General features: G+C 55.2%; 1 protein-coding gene across 4 annotated transcripts in view; it reads left to right on the top strand.

Moving 5' to 3' along the window:
* The first annotated feature begins 9,189 nt into the window (after positions 1-9,189).
* Positions 9,190-15,773, top strand: part of VIPR1 (vasoactive intestinal peptide receptor 1) — a 29,140-nt gene continuing 22,556 nt past the window's right edge. Inside the window, exon 1 of one of the 4 annotated variants that reach the window (XM_024565873.4) lies at positions 9,190-9,667. In XM_024565873.4, the coding sequence (XP_024421641.2) occupies positions 9,590-9,667 (78 nt within the window). In that variant the 5' untranslated portion in view covers positions 9,190-9,589. The remainder of the gene's footprint in view (positions 9,668-15,773) is intronic. The other 3 variants (XM_045199958.3, XM_024565875.4, XM_024565874.4) reach the window with 3 other exon arrangements.

A 15,773-nucleotide genomic window follows, 5' to 3' on the forward strand; every position in this document is an offset into this window, starting at 1 on the left:
AGCTGCTTTTTCTCTGCAACTAGGTTGCCAGGCAGCTCAGCTTCACTCCTCTGGTTACCACCCCCAGCCCCACCCCCAACCTCCTGGGCCTGCTCTCCCGGCTGAGAACAGCACCCCGCCCCGCCCCCCCACCACCCAGTTTACTCTAAAGAAGAAAAAAGCATGTTGCAGGATCTACCTTTCCTCCTCACAGCAGGCACTACCTCAGCCTTAGGTAGTTCTGGCCCACCTAGGGAGAGGTGGGGGTGGGGGTAGACCCAATTGGCAAGGAGAGCGTGAGATGATTTTTGCTGTTCTTCTCCCCGGAAATGATTCCTCTCTTGGACGGGTGATCTCTCACCACAAAGAAGTATTGAAACTGTGAAGGAAGCAGAAGTGACCCCAAGACACCGGGGCCACTTTGTCCAGGCCGTTTTTTATACAGTGCCAAGCCTAGGAGCTGACTCTGCAGGGAGGAGAAGGGGAGGACGTCCTTGGGATTCCCTGAGACGGCCTTCTCTGGGCAGTGCTAGACACTGCTCCCACCTCACGAAGGGGACCACAGTACACACCAGGGGGACCCCGATATGAGGCCACCAGCCCCACCAAGATTCTCAGGCCCCAAAGCCTCCACACTGTGCAGGCTGGGCTAATGGGGGTCTTGGCACTAACTAATATGGGCCAATGAACAAAGGAAGGATGGACAGAAGGGGATCCCTAACACGTTCCAGCACAACCCACCTGGGAACCCTAGAAAGGCAGAAGGTGTACTTTCTGCCAGTCTGGAGTAATGAGGGTATAAAGTCAATATTAATTTTAATTCTAGAAAATAAAGACGAGCCGTATTTCTTGGACCTGAGAGTTTGTGGGCCAAAATTTCCACTCAAGTGAAAGGGAAGGCTGGGAAAGGGGCTGAGGGCTTCTGGTCCAGGGAGGCTGAGACTGGCTGCACCAGACCCCCGCTGGTGGGACATGGTCCCTGTCCAGTGGCATCAAAGCGTCCCACGTCACGGCACATGGGCTGCCCCCCGGGCCTGTGCTGCTGTCATGTGGGCCTGAGGACCCTGAAATAGCCTGGGTCCACAGGGATGGGGGACACTATCCCAGATTGACCAGAGGGCAGAAACTGGGCTCCGATAGTAGTCATAGTAATAAAATGATTAAGAAGCATTTAAAGGAGTGTAGCTGGATGCCTGTGGGCACTGTCAGCCCAGAAGGAGCCCAGAGAGGCCTCTTTGCTAGACATCAGTGGCTTAAAGAGGGAACAAAAGAGGCACCAAAGAATGGCTGTCCGCAGCTAGCCCAGGTTTCTTATTCTCTCTGCCCAATCCTCAAGCCATAAGCCCAGCCCCGGACCCTACTCTTCAGTCTGGAAAACCACACAGTGGCTGCTATAAAGGCCCCAGATCAGATAGGAGAGAAAACCAACCTGGATGCTCTCAACCCTGCCCACAAGGACCAGGGTAGTGGCTGTGCCTGGAATTTCCCAGGGCCGGGCTGGGCTCCACCGTCCCTGTCCCTGGCAGCCCAGGCTTAGGGCCTGTCCTGTTCTGGAAACACCTGTTTTGTCCAGAGCAGCCTCTGTGTTACCAGCCAGGGTCCTCTCCTCCAGTTTCGACTCCCACCTGCCAGGTGAGACTCTGCAGACACACCTCTCAGGCCCTAGCTAGCGCCCTCCGCTCACCAGGCAATGGCTGGCAGGGCCCTCCTGTCTGTGTCCCATCAGCTGATGACAGACCTGCCCCAACCCTCCTCCACCGAGGCAGCCATGGTTTGTCTCGCTTGTCTCAATTTTTGCCGCTGTGTTTATGTATGAATGTGAATTAAACGTTAAACATTAAATTATGTAATTAATTCATTAAATTACTTATTTATTAATATCCCTTGAATTATAACATGCAATTACAGTTTTCTCTCCTCGTGCTAACGCTGCCTTGTTTTAATCGGCATTAATAACACCTCACAGAACATCCTGGGAAATGTTCCAGCTTCTTTGCTGTTGTCCAGCAGTTTGATTACATAGGAATTACCAGTTCCTTAAAGGTCATAAAAGTCTCCTCTCAAACTATCTGGGCCTGCTATTTTTTTTTAGGGGTAAATATAATTATTTACGTTTCTCTAGAAAAGCATCCATTTCACCTAGGTCTTCGAATACATGGCATAGAGACAGTGTGCTTTTAGTTTTTAATATTCTCTATTCTTGGAACTATGTCCCTGTTCCTGCATGTTTCCACCTTTATTCTTGATCAGGCTCACTAAACCTTTGTCTGTTTACTGCTGAAGCGGTCAGTTTATTTATTTCATTCATTAATTCAATATTTTATTTCTCTTTCATTACTCTCTGTTTTTATCTTTACTAATTCCTTCTTTCTTTACATTTGTTTTTGTTGTTTCTTTTCCAGGATATTGAGTTGTAAACTTATGTCACTAATCGTCAGGTTTCGTGGTTCATAATATATATAATTAAAGCTACCCATGTTTCACCTCATTGCTATAATGTCTCTCTCTCTTAGATTTTAGTATTCATTATTCTTTGTTTCTAAATCATTTATAATTTCAGTTGTGATGTCTTTAATACAACAGTTACTTAGAAAAGTGATTCCTGGTGATTTTGTTGTTGTTTTTGTTGCTGTTATTAATTGTACATATGTGGGAAATACTTCCAAATATACAGGAGAAAAGAATAAGAAAATAAAACCCAAGCTATACCCATTCTCTTCCTCACCCCGTTTCATTAGACCTTAACATAACGCCATGTTCGCTGTAGACTTTTATGTAGAAACAAAATATTCAGTGCAATGGAGGACCCCCTGTGTATCCCCACTGCGGTTGGCAGGATTCTGCAATGGCCCCCAAGACTCCTGGCCCTTGGTGCGCACGCCCTGGGTAACACCTCCCCTTCAGTGTGGGTGGGCCTGACCTAAGCAGGTGAGCCCTTTGTAAAGAAGGTCTGTAGTTCAGAGACAGAAGTCGGAGAAGTTCAAGCTGTGGCATATGCTCTTTTGTTAGCCTGGCAAAAAAGCAGACACCTGCGCTGTGAGCTGCCTGGGGAGCGGTTCATGTGGCTAGGATTTGGGGACAGCCTCTAGGAGCTGGCCCCTCGGCCAACTGCCAGCAAAAAAAAGCAAAAAAAAAAAAAAAAAAAAAAAAGGAGAGCTCAGTCCCACAGCTGCAATAAATTGAATCCTGCCAATAATTTGGATGAATTTGGAAGAGACCACAGCCCCCGCCAACACCTGGATTTCAGCAGAGAGCCCAGCTAACCCCTATCAGACTTCTGAACTACACAAAGTGTGAGGTGGTCAGTGGGTGGTGGTATGAGCTGCTAAGGTGTGGTGATGGCAGTAGAAAACTGGTATACCCCCCTTATTCCACTTTCTCTTCTCTCTGCAAAGGGAAAAACATGACTTGGTGTTCATCCTTCCTAAACATTTCTTAGACGTACCACATACTTATGCAACTGTCAAAGGTACACAGTACAGTTTGCAGACTTGAAGTTCTGTATAAGTAACACTGGGCTATGCACATCAGTCTGCAACCTGCTCTGGTTGCTTAACGCCGTATTTTGAGATACATATTGCTGCTGGGGGATGGGGCTGTAGCTTGTTTGTTTTGATGGCTGAATAAAATTCCTGAGGGAATGGTATTGCCTGTAGATTTGAAAGTCCTCCTTTTTTAATGTGTGTGACCTGAGGCTATATTATTAGGTACACAGTTGTTTGGGATTATTACATCTTCTTGATAGATTCAATGTTCTAGTAATGTTGTTGTTGGAGGAAATCAGGCTTTTCTATGGGATTGCGAGGAAAGCATTCCAAGGACCCATGCGCAGGAGACTGTGGTGTGGCAAGGTGGTTTATTAGTGTGGAGGGCTGCCTGTGTGCCCTCTGTCCCATCTCTGTCCGTCCCAAACCGTGGGAAAAAGACCAACTGTGTCTTCAGCAAGGCCAAAACAAAAGCCAGCGTCCAGAGTCCTTTGGAGCCCATGCAGTCTGCTGTGGCCCCAGGAACTGCTAAATTCATGTGGTCCGTGCTCCCAGGTGAGCGGGAATGTGAAAGCACAGGGCTGGTGCAGGTCACTGGGTGGGCGGGGGGGAGAGAGAGAGAGAGAGAGAGAGAGAGAGAGAGAGAGAGAATGAGCACGGCTTTTTCCCCTGGGATTATATTAGCTTGTGTTTGGAATGAACCAGGTGCTTTTTCAAAATAACCAACCAACTTCCCAAGTTTTTGTGGGCTTTTTGATGGGGCCACCCCCCAGTTAGACTGACAGGCCTCTGTGGTCAAGCACCTCCCCTTGCACCCCCAACAATCCAGTGCTAGGAACAATGCTATGCTTCCCTGGGGTGGGAAGCTGTAGCTTCCCGGTGGAGCAAACAGGCTCATGCCCCCCAGTTTATTCAGCTCAGTGTCTAGTTCCCTTTGCTCTCTTTCTTATTAATAACTGGTTCACTACCTACAGCAACACTATAAACTATCCATCTTAAATTTCCCACCGCAAATTACCCTTCTTTTACACGGACTATAATGATTAATGTTCGTAATTACTCCTAATGTCTGATTTTGTTTCTTTTTATCATATCACGTACTTTTGTCTCTAATTCCCCCCTACATACAATCTTTTATTAAATTGATGGAGTTTTCTTTTTCCTTCTTCTAGTTGTTAGGGAGTCACAGAGAAACTTCCATTATTTTTTCAGTTGATAGCCTTAAAATTTCAACACAACACACTAAACTCCGACGGCATGGGTGATGTTACTTGAACTCCGTGTCTGCTTTGTCCCACCCCCTTATCTTCCTCTCCGAGGACCCTTGCCCAAGGTCGGCTCCACACTGATGCACAAGAACCCAAGGCTGGGCGTCCGGGAGTGAGCTTGTGGATTTGGATCTCCTGTGGAGTCGGTCTGAGCTCTCCCTGGGGTGGACAGTGTCCCACCAGCACTGCCCCAGGAATGGACTCTGAGAGGTGGCCTGGTGCTGTCTGGGGTCCCTGGACCCCTCTCTGAGACTCTCTGGCCCTGGATGCCCAGAAGCTTGCCCCTAACTCCACCTCCTCCCAACACTCATTGGCCAAGCCCCACTCTCAGCCCCCAGCTGTACTGACCCATGCCCACACACAAAGACGCACACCCCTGCATGCTCTCCTACACACGTGCACTGCAGTACACTCTAGACCAAGAGACCGTGGCTGCTCCCAGACTCACTGCACGGTGACCCCTAAGCCTCAGTTTCCCTCTGTGGTAGCCATAGACATGCGTCATGTGGATCTTGCCTCAAGAACTTGTCGCTCCACAGTGAGGGATGATGCAGTGAGCTGACAGGATCCACCACAGCCTTTCAGGGAGCCAAGGCCCTGCTCTTCCCAGGCAGCCCCACCACCGAGGGACCGAGCACAGCAGGGTGGCCCAGGCGTCTGTGTGCCGTCTTTGCTCAGGGCTCCCTGTCAGCTGGGCAGAGGCTCTGTCAGAGCTGCATCAGGTCTGAGGTTCTCCCTTCCTGATCCTGCTCTCTCCTCCTTTGCCTTCCACAGGGTTCCCCTGACATACAGTAAACCTCCAGGATCCTAACTCCACTGTAGCATCTGCTCACTGGGGGACCTGAACTGGTCCTCCGCCTCCCCATCCTCCCTCCAGAGTGCTAAGCCATGGCCTCAGGACCAAGGGAGGGCGCAGACCATTTCAGAGCTGGTCCTTGGCTTCATCTCCCCTCCGTCAAGTCAGGACAGTTCTCCTTCCATTGCCTACATGCCCATGAACTCTGTTTTCTTCCTAGGTGCACAGCCAGAAGATGTCCACTCCCTCTATCCCCTTCCCCCAGCCCCAGGGCTGCGCTCAAGCAGTGCCAGAGTCCCCTGGAGGGTCAGTCTGTGACTGAGTCACCGTGACATCTCCAGTGCCCACCACTGGGCCAGGCAGGGTAGGGGATGGCACTCAAGGAATGAAGGAACGCTATTTATTGTATGCTGGTACAGAGCGAGGAAGGAAACTTTCCTTCTTTAAACACCTGCCTTCCACCAGACCTTGGAATTAAGCTTGGAGTTAAGATGTGGCTCCTCACAGGAAGAACTGGCCCCAAAGAAGGGGGAGCCCGGGAGAGTGGTGAGCAGTTCATCTCCCTGGAGCTGCCAGCCCCACTCGATGAGTGAAGACCTAAAGGTGTGGGTCCCTTCAACTCAGAAACCCAGGGAGGCCAAAGCTTGTCTGTACCCGCACCGTCACATGATGGCTCTGGAAGGGGTGACTCCGCAGACCAGGTCCCTGCCTGGCCCCAGCCATGCAGGCCAAGACCTCACTGTGGTCCCCAGCTGCCCTTCCCACAGCACGGCAGAGCCTGACCACCACCACTGAGTGCCTGAGCTGGGAGCCGCAAGCAGTGAGGGATGACTCAGAGCTGTGCGTGAAGGACTGGGGGAGGCAAGGGTGGCCCCCACTGCAGGGATGCGGCAGGCAGCCAGGAAGCCAGCCAGGCTCCCAGTGAGTAACTACAGATCCTTCCTGCCTTGCTTGTCGTGCCTGTCCTCATGTCACGGGGGATGGCAAGTGACTCTGCCTCTCTCTCTTTTCCTCCACCTCTGTACCCTTGTAATTCTGGAATCTGAATCCGGAAGCGGGGTGGGGACTGGGCCAGAGACTAAGGACTGGTTCCAGGGACCCAGGAAAAGAGACCCCAGAACAGAATATGCACAGGAGGGATCTGTGCAAGAGGACATGGGAAAGAGAGAGCAGGGGGTGGCTGTGGCCCCCTCCACAAGCCAGAGGGACAGGGTGGGGACATGCAGAACAGAGACCTCAGTGCTGGGTAGCTGCTTCCCCACCTCCTGGTTCTGACATCCCTCCCCCACCCAGAAGCCTTCCCAGCTCTTCTGACAGGTGAAAGATGGTTTCTCCTCATCAGATCCCTCGGGGGTCCTCAAGAGTGGGCCATGGGTGACCCGCCCCAGTGCCTCAGAACACAGGAATGGACATTCAGCAACAATTGGTTGAAATACGGTCCATTTTAACCTTGGTTTTGTTTGCTTTTGCTGTTTTCTTTTTTCTCTAGGTTCTGAATTATTTTGTGCTTTTTGATAGGTACGGAAGGGTGGGTCCCCCAGGAGAACAATTCTGACAGAACAGAGGAGTAATTTTCGTTGCAAAGGATGTGCAAGGAAACTATTCTCCCCCTCCGCCACCACTTCCTTCCTGGGAGCCCGGGCCGCATGAGTATCTAGAGGCCCTGCCTGCAGCCTGCCCCAGCAGCCCTGAGTGAGAGCGTGCTTCTTGTGAACCACCCTCCAGAAGAGGGGAGGTGTGGTCCATCCCCGACTGGAAGCCTTAAGATTTCCCACCCCTCCCCAGAAGGTCAGGGCCAAGTTGGAATCTGGCTCCCTGCTATCCCCTAATCCTCAGCCCTCACCGCTCAAGTACCCATGACCCCTGTCCTCAGAGAGTGCAGGACCTCAACAGCCCAGGGGGACAAGCACTAACGGTGGGATTTCAGCCTTCCGCAGCAGCTACGTTGTGTGCTTGTGGAGGGAGAGTGGGCAGGGTGTGCCAGCGCCAAAGCCCCTGGGTTCACCATTCATTTGGGACTCCTAGGACAATGTGCCAGCAGAGACAACTCCCCAGACTGAGGACGCGATTCCACTGTCCTGCTGGAGAACAGAGGCCTGAGAAGAGGTGCTGTTGGGGACACAGGGGGAAGCAAAGACCCCTGGCTCCTGAGCCTAACCTGGCCCCCAGAAGTGGGGATGGCTGAGCCAGTGGCTGGTGATTTTTCAAACACTTCCTCCAGGAGGGGTTGGGTCCAAACCTCAGAATGGCCAGGGCAAAGGCATTTCCCAGCTTTCCCCTATATGGGGAAGGGCCTAAGCCAGGCTCACTGATTCTATCTGGAAGGAGGTGGAAACTGAGGGGAGAGGGGGGGTGAGGTACCATAGCTCCCCGGGTCTTCCTCCAAAAAGAAGTGTCCCTGTCTTACCCACCTTTGTGCCCCAGTGCACAGCAGAGTCTGCACAAAGAAGGAAAGGAGGGAGGGAGGGTCGGAAAGAGGTATGAGTAGGGAGGAGGGAAGGAGGCAGGAAAGGGAGGGACAGCAAAAAGCCCAAAATCGAGACGGGCTGGGCCCTCATCCCTCCCCAGCTTTTCCCTGACTCCCTAACTCCATCCTGCCCTGGAAAGTCAGTGGCCGGAGTTTCCCGAGCCACGGGGAGCGTAGCCTGGGTGGGTCCGCACGGAACTCACACACACGTGCTGGTCAGCCAGCGCTTGGAGTTGAACCTCCTTCAAACAGCTGCACATCCCTGTAAGCGCCTGGGCCAGACGGCCCTCTCCGCCTCCCCACTAACCCCGCCCTCCCGCATCTGTTTATCTTATTTACAATACGCCTGTCCCCGCCGCTACTGTCGTAGCCATCTCCAGTCTCGATTGCACCGTCTGGAGGCCTCGAAAAGAAGGCAAAGCAGTCACCTGCTCTCGGTCCACAAGATGCGCTCTAGACACGAATAAACTGAACTCTGAGGCCACGCGGTAGAGGCAGGCTGGCCTGGTGTCACCCAGCGGCCGCCCCGCCGAGTCTTGGAAACGAGGCAACAGAGGCAAGAGGCCCGGGTCCGCACCTTTCTCTGGACCTCAGTTTCCCGGGCTGTAAAATAGGTCAGGCGGGAGGAGGAGAAGGTCTCTGATTTTAGATCGGTTGCGCAGAGTTGGGGCCAGCGCGCCGGGAGCAGACCTTCCCTCCCCGCGTGGAGGCGCTGGAACTTAGGCCCAGTCTCGCTCAGGAGGTGTCTCCGCCAAAATGCGCGAGGGCGCGGACGCACAGTCTTCGCTGGAGCCGGTCAGCCGGCGCCGAGTGCGCCCTTCCAGGTCGCCTGGGATCCGGGAGGCACAGAGGAACCCAGAGTCGGGCCTCACTCGCGCCCTTGCTTGCCCTCTCGAGGCCTGTCCCGCGCGAGGGATGAGTTGGGATGATTGAAAACGGAGCAAACAACGCGCCCTCTTACTCCAAGTCCCTTGCAACCCAGGACCCTACACGCAGGCCCTGCAGCGGGCAACCCAGGGGACAAGAGTCCTGTCCTGTATCGTCGTCCGGCCCGCCCGCACCAGCCCTCCGAGGCGCACAAGTGGGAAATGGGGAAGCTGGCCGAGGGGCCTCCAAGAGATGGCTCTGAAGGTGGACAGGCAAAGCGCCCTGAGTCGGGGCTGGGCTGGGGGAGAACCGGAGGGGAGATGGGAGCCAGGCGCTTGGAAACCTCGTGAGCCAAACAGAGATGAATGAGGACTATTAGGGTCTCGAGACTCCCGGGATGCAGTCGCGGAGGCGAAGGCCTGTCAATGCCCGGAGACTGGGGACTGACGTATAGGTTAGGCCGAGGGAACCCAGGGACTCCCGACTCGCGGGGTACCCCCGGCCCCGCCCACACCTGCGCTGAGGTCCCGCCTCTGCCGGTCCATTGGCTGGATCCGCCGCCCTTCAGACGAGCCCCCGGGTCCCGCCCCCAGCCCCTTTAGGCGTCTCAGCGCTGGGGCCACCACGGCAGCTCCCTCTGCCAAGCTTCCAGCCGTCGGCCGCGCGGCGCGCCTTCCGCGCGCTCATTACCGGCGTAAGGCCGCCCGGCACGGGCTCAGGGCGCACCATGCGCTCGCCGAGCCACCTGCGGGTCCGCTGGCTCTACCTGCTGGCCGGCGCCCTCGCCTGCGCCCTCCGCCCCGCGGTGAGTGCTTACCCGGCCACCCAGAATCCCGGCAACTGGGGGTGGAGTGGGGGCGGCGGGAGACCGGCTCTCTGTGCGCACGCCTGTGTGAGGGGAATAAGGGCCCCGAAGACCATGTCTCGCCACTGCGCTCCGCCTCGTACCGGATCTAGACCCGAGGGGAGGGGTCTCGGTCGCGCCTAGTCTCTCCCAGCACAGTTTGGAGCCCTCTCCGCGCGGCGATCTGGAACACCGGTGGCGGGGTGGGGGACAGGAGATGCCAGCGGGCTCCACACTGGCCTTCCGTGTTGTGGCTGCGGGTGTGCGTGGGGCGGGGAGGTCAGTAGGTGCAGGGTTAGGGACTGTGGTTGATTGAAATAGACGGTCTAGTAGACGGTGAGTGGGAGAGAGGCTGTGAGGGCCGTCGTTGTGTGCTGTGCCAGTTTAGAGGTATTTGTGGGGCGTTGTGTGTTACGTGGAGAAGTGACGTCTCAGCAGCAGATCCAGCACTGGGGACCCCAGGACCTGGGAAGGGACTTTGAGGATGAGGTGGGTGACAAGCAGACCCTTCCTATGTCCTCTCTCTGAGCGGAGGTGAAAGGTAGGGAGGGAAAGGTGGAAGGTGGTGGGCAGTAAGGGGTTGGGGGCTGTTTAGCAGGAAGGGCCAGCCACGTGCACGGGGAAAGCTGACAAGGAGCAACTGGCCAACAAGCAGTGGCCTCCTCTTCCTCCCCCTTCTGCTGCATCCCCACACGGGTATGTGTGTGCCCCTGACCTGTGCCAGCATGCCCCGCGTGTGGGTGTGCCCGTGTTTGTCTGTGATGGTTCACCTCGTCTGCAAGGCAGATCCTGGTTGAAGCAGGAGACACATGGATCCCCTCCCTCTAAGATCAGGGAAGATCTCAAGACTCACTGAATCTGCCTAAAAGTGAGGCCCAAAGACAGTGGCGCCATACCTGTCCCCTACCAGTCAGACCTGGACTGAGATCAATTTTCTCCCTACCCCTACCCCAGGACTTGAGGAATCGGGGGTTAATGCTTGTGCAGGTGGGTTCCAGGTCTGGCACCAGCGCCAGGTTGGCTGGTGGGAGGGTGGAGTCTGCTGGTCTAGTCTCTTCCACCTCCCTTACTGTTATCTCCACCAGGGCAGGAATCTCTGCTTCTATCTCCTGATGTCTTGCACACCCTAAGGGCGGGGAGCTCATTGCCTGTCTTGGGAGCAGACCTTATGACCTTTGACAAAAGCTTCCCCTCCTTCCATTGCTATCCCTGAGCCCCACCTCCTGAGCACTCAAAACCCCACCAAGGTCAAGACCTGAGGCCACAGCTTGGGCACCACATACAGCCCCTCAGTATCACGGAGCCTCCAGCATCACCAATAGCCCCCTGGCTCTCCCAACCCTGGTCTCCGACCACTTCAATTCTCCTTGGATGGGACAGGCATCTTGGGGCCACCACTGACACCCCATTCGCCCGTCCCTGGAGGCTTCTCAGCCCAGGTGAAGAGTGCCGAGAAGGTCACATCTGCCCCCATCTCTTGGGACAGTCCAAGTCTGGCTCCTCCAGTGCCTATTCTGCACTGTCTTTCCATATGTTGTTCGCTTTGCACACAACATCAGCTCCTCCTACAGACAGCCTTCCCGGATTGCTCCAGCCCACTCAGCCCTCTCACCTCTGACCCCACCCTGCAGCCCTACTCACTTCCCAGCCTGGGCTCTTCTGACCATCCCCTGGGATCAGGGCTTAGGTCTCTCCCCACCCATGTCCCCTGCAGCCCAGTGTAGGGCAGGGCCCTCAGCCAGGACTGGGTGGGCGCAGGCTGGAGAGAGGGGTCCCAGCTCCCTCTACTTCTCCCCACCAGCCACTTGCTCCTGCGCTGAATGAACATCAGGCAATCCCGCTCCAGCCGGACTCGAGGGTGGGGGGCTGACGTTATCAGAGCCATAAAATGGCATTGCAAAGTTCAGTTCGAAGGCCCAAGGCCTTATCACTCCTGTTTATGGTGCCCTAACCTCAGCCTGGAAAGGGGAAATCTCTGAACAGGGAAGCAAAAAAAGGGAAGAAAGTCTCGTGTCTCAGAAGAGGAAATCCACCCCAACGCCACCGGTCAGGACTTCCACTGCTCCTCCCTGCCCCCCTCCCCGCCCCTGACACCGGACAGCAGGCGCAGGGGCTCCTCACTGGTGGCAGAGCTGCTCTGGGCAATGCCCAGCCCAATGGTGGAGGGAGGGGTGTCACAGAGGAGGGGCAGACCAGGCCTTGACCTAGGAAGATTCTCAGGCTGATAGGGAAGAGCAGGGCCAGTGTCCCAGGAAGAAGAGCCTGTTTGGATGTGGGGTGCAGCCTCCCAGAGCTAGGTCTCTGAGAGGAGCAGCCATGGAGGGCTCCCTGGAGGAAGCAGGACAATGCTTTGAAGAGTTCCGCAAAATAGGCCAAACTTCCACCTGAACTCATAAAACAGCCTCCGTTGGCAGGACCAGTGGGCCTGACTCCAGTAGGAGGAGGGAGCCCCCAGGTTCTCCTGGAGGTGGCATGGCCCAGAGACTGGGGGAGGCTTGGCTCCTCTAACCCCTCTGTGAGGCAGGTGGCTGGCTACCTGTTCCTGAATGCCTCACCCCACCATGGGCATCCTGCCCCAGCCATCTGCTTCTCGTCTCTCCAGAGGCTGTCCACAGCTGCCCAGGCCTTCCCGGCCCCACCGTGGGCGTTAGGAAGCAGGGTTGCAGTGCGGTCAGGCCTCCTCTTCGAGCGAAGTGACCGCCTCCGAGAGTCCTGCCCAGGGCTCGAGGGGCCTGTGCTGGAAGAGCAAGCTGCCGTCAGAGGTCTCCACCTTCCCACCCCGGTGCCCCAGGCCTCAGCCTTCCCTGATGTTTCTGGAGCTTCCATGAGGAGGAGCCTGAGCGGGGGCCAGGAAACCTGGTCCTCGCCCCACTCCGTGTCCATGGCCAGTTGGTCTTGAGAATTTGTGGAATCTCTGGAAGAGCCCCAGTTCGCTCATCACAGAAGGGAGGGCGAGAACCCTTGGCCCAATGTGCAGGAGAAATGGGGAGAGAGGCCTGGGCTGCAGGCCAACTCCACCCCTGAGTGGGGCACAGTCTTGCCCGTGGGCCTCACCACTCTGCAATGGGTGTGGTCTTCCAGGCAGGACTCCTGTGAGGCCCGAAGGGGATGAAAGCGCTGAGTGAACCACATGACAGGTCATTCCTCCCTCCTGATCCTCAGCTCGGGGAACCCTGTGGACACCTCTTCAGCCCTCTTTGCCACCACCTGCCAAGGGGTCCCCAGGGCGGGCTGGCATCCTAGAGACAGGAGCTCTACTCATGAGGTGGCCAGACAATTTGGGGGGGGGCAGTGAGGCTTCAGGCCCAGAGGGGCGATGGCTCTTCTCAGGGCTGGCTGGGTGACAGGTAATGGGCTTCCCCACACAGTGAGCAGCCTCCTGTGTAACTCGACCTGGGTGGGCGGAGCCTGCCGCCTGCCCCGGCTCCTCACTGTGGCCCCTCTGGCTGTGGATGCAGGAGTGGGGCCAGGGGACTAGACAAAGCCCCATCCCTTTCTCCCCGTCCCTTTCTCAGCCTCCCAGCCTCCAGCCTCCCCAGTGCCACTTCCCAACACAAAGCAGCTGTCCCTGCACCCGGGCAAACGTGCAGTGTGTGGAAACTCTCACATACCTTAGACATATTGCAGAAAAACAGAGTGGAATGCAGTTTAATCTCTCCACCACATTACGGGGTTTCTTTATTTGGAAAATTTCAAACATGCCCAAAAAAGTAGAAAATAGTATAATGAGCATGGAAATACCCATTCCTTTGGAGTGACATCAGAAAAATGTCAGTATAGGGATTTCTGGCACCCCCCCCCCCGACTCCTAGTTTTGACGGTTATTCGCCTTTACAAATTAATATTAGCATCATTTGCTTTTTTGGGTTGAAATATCTTGAGATAAATTATAGACATCATGACCTTTTACCCCAAATTATTTTAAGATGAATCTCTAAAACCAAATGACGTTTTCTTATATAACTATGAGACCATCATCACCAGAAACAAAGTTAACAGCGTTCCTTAATGTTCAGATCTCCCCGGGAAGCACTGAGTCACGCCTCACAAGATGAGTGGTGATATTATCAGGGGTTTGGGTCTCGCTGCGAAGGGCCTGTGTCTTGTTGGGACTGCAGAGTGAGCTGCAGGTGCTTGAGCCTCCAGCGGGGCTTCCCTGCCAGGCCCACCTTTCTCTGAGCCCCGTCTCGTGTGGCTCCAGATGTGATTCTGCATCTCTCAGGAAGTGCCTCTTACTCTCTCAAAAGCAAGTTCTCCCTGCACAGCAGGTCATCAGAGGAGGGAAAGAAGTCACCCACCAACCCCTGCGTCTTGGGGACTCACAGCCTTATGGCTCCCTGTTCTGGTACGCAGCCCTCAGCAGGTGGTCCCGACACCAACATCACCCACGGATACCATGTTTGTAAACTAAGTCCTCTTTCCCTAGGGCTGCCCAAGGGGACTTTCAAAGGACAGAGGATTTAAAACTGAAGCCCCACTGTCCCATGCTTTGCTGGCTATCCCCACTGTAATTGTCTGCAAAGAAGTCCTGAAAGACGTCGTGCCCCTGAGTAAAGCTTGCAGGGAAAGAAAGCCCTTAGATGAGACCAGCTGAACCCCAAGCTGAACCCAGGCTTCGCTCGCCTTCTCCAGGAGCGGGAGCCCTTGTCCCGGCACCACTCTTGAGTGTGGGAAGTTCTTTTCGCCCCAAGTCCACACTTGCATCCCTGTGTCTCCTCCTCTTCCTCACGACCCCTCTCTGCACACTCACTAGTTCTCATTCTGCCCTCCTACCAGCCAGAGCTCGGCCTTCCCCAAGCGCAGGTGTGGTTGGCAAAATATGGGTTTGCAGACAGGGGAAGATTCGGACTCTCGGCAAAAGGATGTAAAAATACAGGGCAAGGAAGAGTAATGACTCGGGGGGGGGGGGGGGTTAGGAGGGGGGAACTCCCAGACTGGAAACCTCTCCTCTGGTGGGCGCAGCTGCCACAGGTCAGCAGGTCGGACACTCCGACTGCCTGAGCCTATGCAGGGCATTAAGGCCCTGGCTAGACTAGGGCCCAGTGATGAAGGGACAGCCTGGCATGGGGGGCTGGCCTGGGGCTTTGGCAATGACTGCTAAGTTCTTGGTAGTCCCTTACTGTATTTTACATGTGACCCTTGACACAGCCCTGGAGGGAGGTGGTGCTGCCCTTGTGCCCGTTTGCAGATGAGGTGGCGTAACCTGCCTACGGTCACCCACCCGGGAAGTGGCAGGCAGTCTGGGCCCAGACCCTGTGGACTTAACTAGGGTCCGCTGCCCCACTAAGTAAGAGGAGCTGCCACTTCCAAAATGGCTCTGGCATGCCACGTGTGGCCCGGGGACTTTAAAGATAGTTTTTAATGAGTGAAATGCACAAACAGGAAGTGACAGCTCAGGGAATTGTCACACATGTGTATACCTGTGGAGCCATCACCCAGATTGAGGGATGACAATTCCTAGGACCACCCCCAAAGTCTCCCTTGTGCCCCTTACCAAGAAAATGAGGTCTGATTTCAACTTCTTTTCATGACGTCTGGATTCCATCCTCTACCTCACCTCCCTGGGCCCCCACCACACCCAGCCCACCCTCTCTCCTCCCAGTCTGTCTCTCGCCCCTGCCTTCTTCGCGGCAAATCTCCACCTCTTTACCAACCCAAACACAAAAGCCACAGTGAAGGGAGCAGCCTGGGAGGCTGGCTTGCGGTCCTGTGTTCCATCCTCCCTGGGTCCTCAGTTTCCCCCGTGACTCTTTGCTGCCTGTTACTTCCGTTGGGGTGAGCTTAAATAAATCATGGGGTAGGAGATGGTAGTGGGGAAAGGGTAAGTGGGGCTGCTCCCGAGCCCTGTAACCTCAGCTTCCCAATCCCAGCCTCCTCCAACCATCCCCAACAGGAAAAAGCCCTCTTTGGACAAACTTCAGAAGTACAGACCAGCCACGGCGGCTCCCAGTGCTTGGTACTTTGCAGTCAGGAATGCCTTTCTGCTGTCTCACCTAATGCAGCCTGCTGCATTTTAGACACTTCTGAGACCGGCTGCTCCTCCGAAGGACTCCCATTACCCTGGCCT

The sequence above is a fragment of the Desmodus rotundus genome, chromosome 8 (assembly GCF_022682495.2).
Source record: "Desmodus rotundus isolate HL8 chromosome 8, HLdesRot8A.1, whole genome shotgun sequence".
Taxonomy (NCBI): domain Eukaryota; kingdom Metazoa; phylum Chordata; class Mammalia; order Chiroptera; family Phyllostomidae; genus Desmodus; species Desmodus rotundus.